This window comes from Miniopterus schreibersii (genome assembly GCF_964146895.1).
Source record: "Miniopterus schreibersii genome assembly, chromosome: X".
In the NCBI taxonomy this organism is placed as follows: Eukaryota; Metazoa; Chordata; class Mammalia; order Chiroptera; family Miniopteridae; genus Miniopterus; species Miniopterus schreibersii.
Window position 1 is genome coordinate 100,456,622 of NC_138104.1, and position 11,589 is coordinate 100,468,210.

The 11,589-nt window shown below is 39.8% G+C and overlaps 1 protein-coding gene across 3 annotated transcripts in view; it reads right to left on the reverse strand.

Moving 5' to 3' along the window:
- GLRA2 (glycine receptor alpha 2) overlaps nucleotides 1-3,868 on the reverse strand; it is a 157,690-nt gene extending 153,822 nt beyond the window's left edge. The window contains exons 1-2 of one of the 3 annotated variants that reach the window (XM_081125441.1): nucleotides 3,230-3,868; nucleotides 901-1,034 (exon numbers count right to left, since the gene is read on the reverse strand). In XM_081125441.1, coding sequence (XP_080981567.1) covers nucleotides 901-927 — 27 coding nt within the window. In that variant the 5' untranslated portion in view covers nucleotides 928-1,034; nucleotides 3,230-3,868. The remainder of the gene's footprint in view (nucleotides 1-900; nucleotides 1,035-3,229) is intronic. The other 2 variants (XM_081125439.1, XM_081125440.1) reach the window with 2 other exon arrangements.
- Between the last annotated feature and the right edge of the window lie 7,721 nt (nucleotides 3,869-11,589).

Below are 11,589 nucleotides of genomic sequence, written 5' to 3' on the forward strand. Positions count from 1 at the left end.
TTAATATGAAATGGGATGAATATGAAAATTGTTTGCATGAAAATCAAGCTTTGAACTTAGTTCTGTTGTCTCTTTTGGAAATACTCTATAAATCAAAAACATGTTTTTGCAGAATTCTGATATATTTCTTTATAAAATGTGCCCTTAGCTGGGTATATTCAGAGGTATAGCATTTAAAGAAGAAATGAATTTAGAATTCAGTTTTCATGCTCATATTTGCCAATAATAAAAATTAAAATTCAAGGAAAGCAAAAAAAAAAATTGCTAATAAGCAAAACTAAAGCAATGCATAGACTGTGACATAACATCTGGAATATTATAGATTTCACCTCATAAAATATTATAAACACTTCACAATGCATTAAATGACAAGATAAAATGCAATTGTCATTTAAAATATGTATTTAAAAATTAAAGCATTTAAAATATGCATTTAAAAATTAAAACATTAAAAATAATTCAGTTATTAATAGTTGGATCTTACTGTAGTATTTTTTTGATTCAGAATAAAAATAATATTTAAAGCCCAAACCAAGGATTTTGGCATAGCCATTGAATCTTGCATGAGCCCTGGTAGGCATTCATACAAGTGAAGCCCATCATTTGCTCTTGATTTCATTTCCAGTCACACTCCTACTTAAGATAAATTAGGGAATGTGGCAATAATCTCTGACATTAGTTTCTTTGTGGAATAGAACACAAATGAGTAAAGTTTTCAAAAGTGGCAAACAGCATGTAAAATTTAAGCTATTGAGTAGACTAGTTCAAAAGAATGCCAACATGAAATTAATACTATACTTGTTTCTATTTTATAATAAAAAGACCTGAAAACTTTTTTCAGAATATTTAAATGTCTAGAAGATTTCCCATAGGCTTAACATAAGTTTAAGTGAAACCTACCTTTAAAATTTGGTCTGATTCTTGCATCGTATCCTGATGTCCTTCCCATTAATTTGTCCAAGAAATCTGAAGGAGATAGGGTCTGCGAAGGCTGTTTTCCAGACCTGGAGTCATGGTCTTTGCAGAAACTTGCCCTAAACACACCATTAATTCTTTTAGCAATAATTCCATTCTTATTGCTTGAGTGCTAATGCTCACAGAATGTTTAACATGTTTTGCAAAATATACTTGATATGTTACTAAGAAGAAAAAGAAAATTGCAAACTCTTTGGTCAACTTCTGAAATTGTTCATAGTCTGGAGTTAACTTTAAATGATGAGAGGTACAAATCCTGAGTCGTATCTCCTAAGTTTTCAAACTTTAGCCACACATAAGATATTGAAGATGAAACAACATGCATAGTTTTAGATTGTAGATTTAATGGATGTATAGTTGAGGCTATTTCTTTCTAGAGTCATTAGAGAAATGAAGATGATAACTTCTAAAATATAGGTGGTTATCAAAATCATTTCCCCATGAATTTCAGAAAATTCTTGCAGCATTTTAGCTCTTAAAATAACTCCTCTACTTTTTATAAGAAATATGTAATGAGATGGGCAGAACAAAGTAAGCATGAATTAATTATTCCATTGCTTATTTTCTCACCTGCTAGATTCTACTCCAACTATCAACCATTAATACTTTTCAATGTGATGTCTAAAAGAAAATCTTCACTTGGAAATTTAACTTCATTCTAAAATAGGTCAACAATGAGTATGTTTGTACTTCTATTGTTGTATCAGTTATTTATACATTAGCATTTAAATTGTTGATGCCAATAAAGTATTCACAGAAAAGAACTTCTGAATTATTTTATCTTTTAAATTATCAAAAATACTGAATGTTGATTGGAAAATTTTTCAGATTTTTATTTTCCTTAAAGGGCTTATAAAAAGAGCATATTAAGTTTGTAGTGAAAATGAATTCTTCCACAATATATAGTGGTGACTGAATGTTGATTTCTACCCTGAAGTATATATTTTACAAGCTTTGTTTTCAATAGTTTAATAATCTTGTTAATTTTATAACTAAAAAATATCACATTCTTTCCAGTTTTTTCAAAGAAGTAGTATTAAATATAAGTGCAAAGATGATATAAACATTTGGTAGGAGTTAAAAAAACTGATATGATCATCTAGAAATACTCACATTTCCATATGCAGAATCATCTGATTAATCAAGTACTGTTTGATTATGATGATGGTGGTGGTGGTGGTGGTGGTGGTGGTGGTGGTGGTGGTGGTGGTGGTGAAGGTGAAGATGATGATGATGATGATGATGATGATGATTCTATAAAACCCAGCCTACAATTTTTCTTAATCATAGTAGGAGGTGTGAACCTGAAAGGAACATAGTGGGTTTTCCCAGTACTCATAGCATTGCTGCTATATGTTTCGTTTCTCTTGGTTCTGTGAAAAAATACCATAAAATTTAATTTACCATAAAATTAAATAAAGAGTTCTACACTTTGTTGTATGAACATCTCTTATCTATCTTGTCTTAGAACCTCTTTCATTAGGTTGGTTGTTTCACTTACTGGTAATAAACTGATATTTTGAAGTATCAGTTTATTTGACAATTTGTAAATTAGGCATAAAATGTAAGCATACAAGTAATGATTTCTCACTTATTTTAATTATTCATAGTCTATTTTTCATGCATACATAAATACAAAGATGTCATTTTAATTACATTTTGGTAGGCAATCAATTTCAAATATACAGAACAGTAGAATATAGTGGCAAAATGAGATTTGAAATGTTTCTGATGTTTCAAGAAATTTCCTAAATTGTATTCCTCATAGTATGCATCTAGTTGCTGAAATACAATAGAAGTCCCAAGTTGGCTAAGAATTAGGGTTTTTTATATCCTGTATAAAGTGAGCATGATCTTAGCAAATTAATCCAATCACTTCCACCATATGAAAAGTATCGCATTCAATAATCCCTTTAAATCACTTACAGGAGACTTTGAAAGGAAAAAAAATTACTGTTATATAGAAATGTAAAGATCATGCAACTCGTCAGACTACTTTAATGTCACATTGGCTGTGAAAATGTGTTCAAATGCATAGAGTGGGGTTATGCATCATAAAACTTGCCTTTGTGAAAATTCACCACCCTCCCACCATAATTAAGCTTTTTAAAAGAACAAAAGAAATCTAACTCTCCTCCATCAAATTAAAATAGCATGGTCTGGGGCATAGAAAATTGATAAAAATCGCATGACATGTTATCTCTCAAACAGTTTGCAGGTGGAAAACATCAACATGCAAAGTCTTTTCACCTACCTGAAGTGGTTTGTCTCTAAGAAAAATGCAAACAAGGCTGTCAAAATATTCACTAGCTGCCGGTTCATTCCTGTTTCTGTGATGCTTGTGGAAAATATCCCCGAAATGATTCCAGAAAGAAGCTAGGACAAAGTATCTATCTATTGTCCAGATTCGAAACCTGGCAGGAATCTAGTTTCCTTGAAAATCAGAAAGAAATTTGGGTTTGTATAGTTTGCTGAGAAAAAACAAAAAGTGCCAGTCCTAGGCATCATGGTCAGGTCAGACTGGGGCTCGGGACCATCAGTTAGCCCAGGAAAGACAAAGCCTTAGAACGGGTGGGTCCCCCAGCTGCCTTCCCTAACTGATAGAGATGCTGCCACCTTAATCGCATCGGCAGGCAAAGGGGCTGGTGACAATGCTGTGCTGGAAGTCGGGTTGCTGTGGCTTTTGAGTCCTTTCTGTTCAGCAAACCCCCTCTCTCTAGAAAAGGTTCTCCGTTTAAGAGAAGTTGTGAATGAGGGGGAAGAAAGGGCTGTGTGGGCGGGAGCGGGGCGGGGGACGAGGGCGCGAAGGCTGCGATCCTGTGCTGGAATGAGGCCGCCGCGCCGGCGACGTGCTCTTCCCCAGCCTGGAAATTTCAGCACCAGGACAGCGCCTGGCTCCGGAGTGCGCATGTTTCCCCGGCGCTCGGCGGGGCGGGGCGGGGCGGGGGCCGCCGAGAGGGGCGCGCCCGTCGTTCCCGCCCGGCGCCCGGGCGCTCCGCAGGGGCTGCGGGGGGGCGGGGGCCGCGCCCCGGGACCGCGAGGCTGCCGGCGGGTGGGCGGGACAGGAGCTCGAAGCGGAAAGAGGGGAACCGGGTGTAGGCGTGGGAAACCGAAACGGGGGGCGGGAAACGGGCCGGGGTGCTGAGATGGCCCCGGGGCGGCGGGCAGTCCACTCCGTATCGGAGGACGCTGGACACGAAGGGGGTCCTGTGCTGGAGGCGAGGGGACAGTCCGCGGGCAGGGAAGCCCGCGTGCGGGAGAGCCGTGGGGACTGAAGAATGGGGGAGCCCCCCGGGCCCCCTCGCCCCTGGGCGTTTCGTCTGACTCCAGCCGCTGCCCCCAAAGGGCCCCTGCCTCTGCTAGGGAGCCCCTTCCGCCGAGTTTCTCCGGGGGCTCCAAGCCCTGGGCCTCCCGCGGCCGGTTTGCAGCGGGCGGGCGCGGCGGCCGCAAGGGGGCGGCAGCGAGCTGCTCCGGCCCGGCGCGGGTCGGCGGGCCGGGGACGGTGGGCGGGCTCCCCTCCGCCGCCCGCGCTAAGCCCGGGGCCCTGCACAGGGGCAGTCCCGCACCCGCCGCCAGACAGGAGACGGCACGGCGGGCAGCCTCGCTGTTTCGAGTTAAATTTATTCATATTGTTAATAATAAAAGGGGAGAGGTAAATAGTTCAGTGCAAGTAAGTAGCAGCTCCTCGTAAGGGGACATGCAAAATGCGCACTGAGCCGCGAGCAGGGTGAGTGAGCTCCTCTTTACCTGCAAAGCCTATCTTGTTAGTCACCTTCGCACTCCACGGCAGGTCTTAATTGTAAAATAAAATGTGATTAAGTCCCTAAATGACGAATCTTCCCTTGATCAGTTTAAATGTCATAGCAGAGTAACAAAGAATTCTATGTTTTTAAAAAGTAGAAAAAAAATTCTGAGAAAACCAGTTGCGAGTTCTTTTCACCTTTTAATGTCAATATAAATCACCTGAGAATCTTGTTGAACTGCAGTTTCTGATCAGTGGGGTTGAGGTGGTTCTTGAGATTCTGCATTTCTAACAAGTCCCTAGCTGAGGTTGATGCTAGTGGCCCACTGATCACACTCTTAGTAACAATGGCCTATACATACACCCTCTTATTGGATTTCTATCCCACCAAGCCGGTGAGACTATAGGAACTTCTCCTTAATGAAAAGCAGCAGTGCCCAGGCATTCTGCTTACATACAAAATCAATTCTTTGGATGTATTCTCTTAACTCTCAGAGCCCAGAAAAAGTGATTCCATTTAAACAGAAGACAGAGTAGTGTAGTGTGACACACACCTGGACTGTAGCTTCAAATCTGTTCACTTCTAAATTCACCCACATGGAAACTCTAGACCTGATTTTATCCCTGCAGTCCTGAACCCCAAAATAAAATCAATTCCTACAAATATATTTCTTCAATTGGTGCTATGGGAAAATTATGCAATATTTTTTTTTTTTTGTCCTCAAGATTCTTTCCAAAAGAAAAAAATATATGTATGTGTACAAGTGGAAGAAAATTAGTTGTCCCAAATTTATTTGAGGTTGTAATGTTGCTCAAAGTAGTATAGTCTTTGCAAATAACTTCTTTCAACAGCAATCTTGTTATTAACCAGGAGTAGGGTGGGTAGGGAAACCTGTGACAAAGGGTACTCTGGCTACCAGCATGAAGTTTATTGTTTTGGAGCTGGAAGGACTTTAGAGAGGGTCTAGACTGGCCTCCTCATTTCACTGCTCAGCTCTCCTCCGTTTGGATTCCAGCTCTGTCAATGCACAGAAAGAGCTCTCGCTAAGTCTGCCACTGAATTCCATGTCACTAAAACTAGAGGATATTTTTGTTGTTGTCATCTTACTTGACAGTTCCATGACACTGAACACCTCGGTCTTTTTTCCCTTTTTTAAAAAAAGGTTTTATTTTCATTTTATTGTGGTAAGAACGCTTAACTTGAGGTCTACTTTCTCAACGGATTTTTAAATGAACAAAGTCACAATATTGTGACTATGGGCACAATATCATGCAGTGGGTCTCCAGAGCTTATTCATCTTGCACCACTGAAATTTTATACATTGATTAATAGCTCCCCATGGCACCCTCTGCTCTGTGCCTAGCAACCACCATTCTGCTCTCAAAGCACTTTCCTCCATCGCCTGTGACACGGTGCACTCCCGGCTTGCCTCCGTTCTGTCTCAGTGGCCGGCATATCATCCTCTGCCCGGCTTATGAAAGTTGAGTTTCCTGAAGGCTGTATTCTAGGCCCTCTCTTCTTACACTGCACCCACTTAAACAATTTCATGCCTATCCGTAACTTCCAATATCCTTTTATGCAGATGACACACAATTATGTATTTCTCTCCAGACCTGTACATCTAACTGCTTCCTAAACAATTCCAGTTGAATGTTTCAAAGGCTCCTCAAACTCCACATTTCAAAACCAAACCTTTAATTCTTCCTCCAAATGCTGTTTCTCTTCTACTGTGCCTGTTTCATTGTCGCCAACCAAAAGCCAAGGTGTCATCTCTGAGACTCCTTTCCACTGCCCACCATATTCAGTTCTTCACCAAGCCCCATTGATTTTATCTCTCAACTATTTCCCAGATCTGTCCGCTCTCTCCATCTCCACCTCCATGACCGCAGCTGAGCTATCTTTATTTCTTGCATATATTGCAGCGATAGTTACCTTACTGACCTACCTGGGCCAACAGCAGATCGTCCTGTGCCTCATTCTCTACACAGAATGACTTCAAAAATCCAAACCTGATATGTCACACCCCCTGATTACCACCATGACTCTCCAGTGATCTTTGGATAGAACAAGAAAACTTCTTAGCATGACCCAAAAGTTCCACAAGATCTTGCCGGTGCCTCCATCGTCTTTCATCTCATCCCCTACTCATCTGACTTCTTCCCCTCTGGCCATGTTGGTCTCTTTTCAGTCTCTCATTCTTGCCACGTTGCTTAATCCCATGGAATGCTCATGCCTCCCAGTTTGTCTTGTTAACTTTAGCTTATTTTTCAAACCTCTGCTCAAGTGTTATTTCTTCGAGAAGGCTTTACATCACCTGCATGACTCTATTAACTCTCCCCATGACATGCTTCCTTAGTACGCAGCAACTGTGATTCCAAGAGCTTGTCATTGCATGTGTACGCATGCGTGATTAATTGCTTAGTAATGAGTTTTGTAATGGACAGGGACAGCTTTCATTTTGGTCCACCGTCGTATCCTCATACATTCAATGAGAATGACAATAATCATAATGGTATTGATGCTGATTAGGATATGGTATTTAAAACGCACCCAGAAGTACTACTTAAAACAATATACTTAAATATGTGTTCGGTTAAAAATTTCTTGTTATGAAACTTAAGAACTAGGATTATTTGAAAGGAAATCAAAGTCAGTGACTCAGGAGTCTGTAGCATGAGATGAAAATACAAGTAGGAGACTATGAATCTGATGTCATTGATTAAGATTCCACCTTTTACACCAATCAATTATGTGATATTAGGCAAGTCATTTAATCCTACCAAGTCTCATTTTTGCAATATGTAAAATGCAGGTGGTAATATTGTTACATAAAATGCTTCTATATGGAATACTCTTGAAAGTCATATTAAATCATAGCTGGGGATGTGTTTTAGGTTCTTAATCTTAGTTCTTAACATCTATTGACTACTAAAATTCATGTTTTGATTTTGTCCCTTGGACGATTATACTTGCAAGTACAGTAAGTCTCAGAGCTTGGAAAGGTCTTATTTGCAATGCAATAGAATCCTGAAGTTGAATCCACTTATGCTTCTAATTCACCAAATTACAATTCACCAAATTACAACCCTTGTTTTTGTACTCTTATTAGAGAAATGAGAATATTCTGACCCATCCTATAATGTCATAAGGATCAATACACAATATTTAGTCTATATCATGCTAATACTTAAAAATTCTAAATAAATAGAAACAAATACAGACATTTTCTATGTTCAAAAGTATCATTTGAAATCAGTATTATTTACTGACAGTGATAAACCTCTAATATATACATAATGCTTTACGGTTTTCAAAATACTCACACTATGTGGTAGGCAGGACAATGATTAATTGCCAATGAGGAATTCATTATTTTCCCAATGAGGAATCTCAAATTCTTGTAAGTTGATCAATTTCCCCAAGTCCTCATGTTTATTAACTGACTGAGTCATACTTTTTATATTTATTACCCACGTGAATAAACTTATTCCTCGACATATGTATGATCGATACTATTTTTCAAGTCACTGAAAACCTAGTATATGCTCACTATTTTTCAATAGCTATGTTTATGATTCCTTTGCAGCAAGTGGTCCTTTCTTGATGGCATTTTGGGCTCCATCCTGTTGAGTCCCACATACACACGAATGACAAACGGAAAGCCCATTACTAAGAGGCTCAGTCAGTTTCCTCAGGGAAAGAGCTGAAAGGTGCCCAATATATCAACATACTGCATCAGGCCTCCTCGCGAGCTGCTACGGGCCTTCCTGCAGACATGGTCATCCTAACACATGGGCAGGATTTCAGCACTTGCACATATAAAGTAGAGATTAAGAAGGGACTTATTAATGTATAAGTGACACCAGCCAAGAAGCAGTGTTTTGAGGCAAATCGGAGAGGGCAAGAAACTGTTTTACCAAATATTTGGTTGCTTGAGGATGCTTCCTCACAGGGAACAGTAGAGCCAATTTCATCTTGATAAAATGCACCTTCTGAATTTTAGGACAAAGTCTCCTGTCTCAAGGAGATGCTATTCTCACTGTTGGGCCCAAGGTTAGAATAGATTTCTGGTTGATAAAACCCTCTGATATGAGGGTATGTGGTCATTATATTTGTTAAAACATGTGGCCTGTGAGATTAATAATTAGTGATTGCCATTTTTAGGCTATATATAATATCTCAGGGATCAGGTAGAGAATCTATCTCTTAAATCTGAGATCTCTAAGCTACCACTAGAGTCAACAAATGGCTTTCATCTTTCATGGCCACCCACTGATCCATATCTCCTTTACCTCCTTGCAATGGCTGTACTGGAAATGAAAGACACACTATAGAGCACACTCTGTTGCATTAAATAAGTTGCCAGGATGACAGGAATTTAAAATGAAAGAATGAAAATGAAGCATAGTTCCTGCATGTTGATTTGTGCGGGCTGCTACAAGTGCTACTAGTAATGAATTTAAAGCTATTTTCAATGTCCAGCATTGTCCACAGAGCAAGGATGCCTAAAGAGCTGATGTCACCCGCATTTATTGGCTTTCCTTTTCTGAAATCCAGTTTGCTCCTCTCCTCTTTAGCTTGTGGGATGAATAAAGATGCTCAGCATGCAGAGCAGCAAGCTTCAAAGCTATGAGGTCTAAATTGTGAAATCATTACTCCTCCAGGTCCATGCGGACAATTGGATGTCTGTCCAAAGCATTTCCGTATGAAATTACTGAGAAGTCAGAAAACTCATTTTAGGATTGGAACTCTTCTGCTTATTAGTGTTCAGTGTTCACAGACCACATATGTGTCCAGTACTTGAAGGAATTTCTATTTCCAGTGATGATTCATACAAGTGATTGCTTCTCTATTGACTAAGTGAGAAATGCAGCATTTCTTTTCATAAACATCAAGTGCTAAACATTAATTTGGAGGGTAAAGCAAATGTAATACCACTTGAAAGTATTAGAAAGCTTCCTCTGCTACAGTTCTAAAAATGAAAATAATGAATAACAATGTGATTGATTGTTGTGTATCACTCTTCTTAGAATCTCCTAGGTTTGGTTCTGCAACTGACATGAAAACTGCCTTCATTATCATATCTTGCTGCAAATTTCTTCTGGAGAGTTCTTAGAGATTAAAGTTGATTTATTTATTTAAATAATGTTTATTGTCCTTTCCCATAAAATGCCTCTTCTTGGTTCACAGAAGGCTGAAAAGAAGCTGATTTTGAAAAAAAAGGAGTTAGTTTAACTTGAACAATAGCAATAATTGTGAGTGCCCTTCGGGACCCTCTGTACTTCATCACCTGCCCAGCCGAGTGTCATCCTGCCCTAACCCCATCTTTAATCAAGTCTGTCTTCATCACAAAACTAATCTCAGAGCTGCCTTCAAAGAGGAGGATGGCCTGAGGTTGGCAAATAAAGATATTTGGCATTTTCCTCTGAGCCTAGTGAATCAGGTTCCATTTGCACTAATTAATAGGTTGAAGCAGTCCTTATTGGGAATTACAAGCTGGAAATTTTAGTCACAGGAAAAAAAAGTATTTCATAAGCTCCTTACTTTCATGAGCAAACCAAAAAATTACATGCAAGCATACACTAGCACTTGGTACTTGAACTGGAGTTCCATTCTTTATATTTAATGACAATGTTTTTATTACTGTTCTAAAGCATAGTATAGATGCTAACAGAGTAGTGTATATGTAATCAACAGTCCTGCCAATCAACTAGTCAACAAATATTAATTGAGCATTCACTATATACTCAAATATTAATTGAGCATTTACTATGTGTGTTTCTCTGAAGATAAGGCAAAGTAATACAACATTATTTCTTACCTCTAATGACTTATGGTCTACATATTATAATAAGAAAAATAAATATAGAAGTGCGGCTCTAAGTTAGGGTATCATCTGGGGAGATCAGCTTACCGACACCCAGGAGCTTCAAAATGTGGCATTTGCCTATGTATTCTATGTATTCACAGTCTAAACTCTGGTTCTTAGCTTGGCAGGCTCACAAAATTAATCTTGTCAGTGTCCCAACTATGTTGCTAATCAGGGATATGACATACTAACTATAATACCTAAGAGCCTGACATATAAACCAGAGTGAAAATATAGCTACCCGGCTGCCAAGTAACCCATGTAGGCCAAGCACCATATAAGTGTACTGGGTACACGCTGCCTGGAAAGCTTTCATAATAAATACGGAATTAGAATAATCGATTTTTTTTAAGTTTCTATTATGATTTACAAGTCCTTGAAGATAAGACCAAATTGTATTGCAAAAAGAAATCAGTTTTTAAAGTAAATATATTAGACAAATGTAGTTGTACTGGCTTCCATCACATAATTAGAAAATAAGCTTTTAAAATTTATTGATAGGGTGGCATAAAGAAAGGATAAATGCAATTCTCAATGTCATGTATACAAAGTCACATTGATACAGATAAGAAGGAAAACGAAATATGAATAATGGATGATGAATCATTTTCTTTGGTCCCCGGAATCCACTTAAAATTAAGATGAAGGGATGCCATGATTAATCTCTCGTTACATAAGGACCTTGAAAACACTCCTCCTGTGGCCACTAGACCCCTGGACTCCGTTCTGTGGAATAGCCCCGCTTTCCTCGGGGCCACCCTTTCGCCTGCGCGCCCTGGCCACTCTCCAGGCCGGCCTGCCGTCCGCCCCCTCCCTGACGCCTTCTCGTCCGGCCTGCGGGCCGTGGGCACTCGGTTTTCCAGTCCCCGCAGGTTCGTCCCGCTCTGTGCCCCGGGGGCTGAGGGCAGGCTCACTGACCCCGCTTGGGCCTGGAGATGGTGTCAGCCAGCGGGCACCAGCGGGAGAGCCGGGCTGGGAAGCGCAGAGAAGCTGGAGTATTCA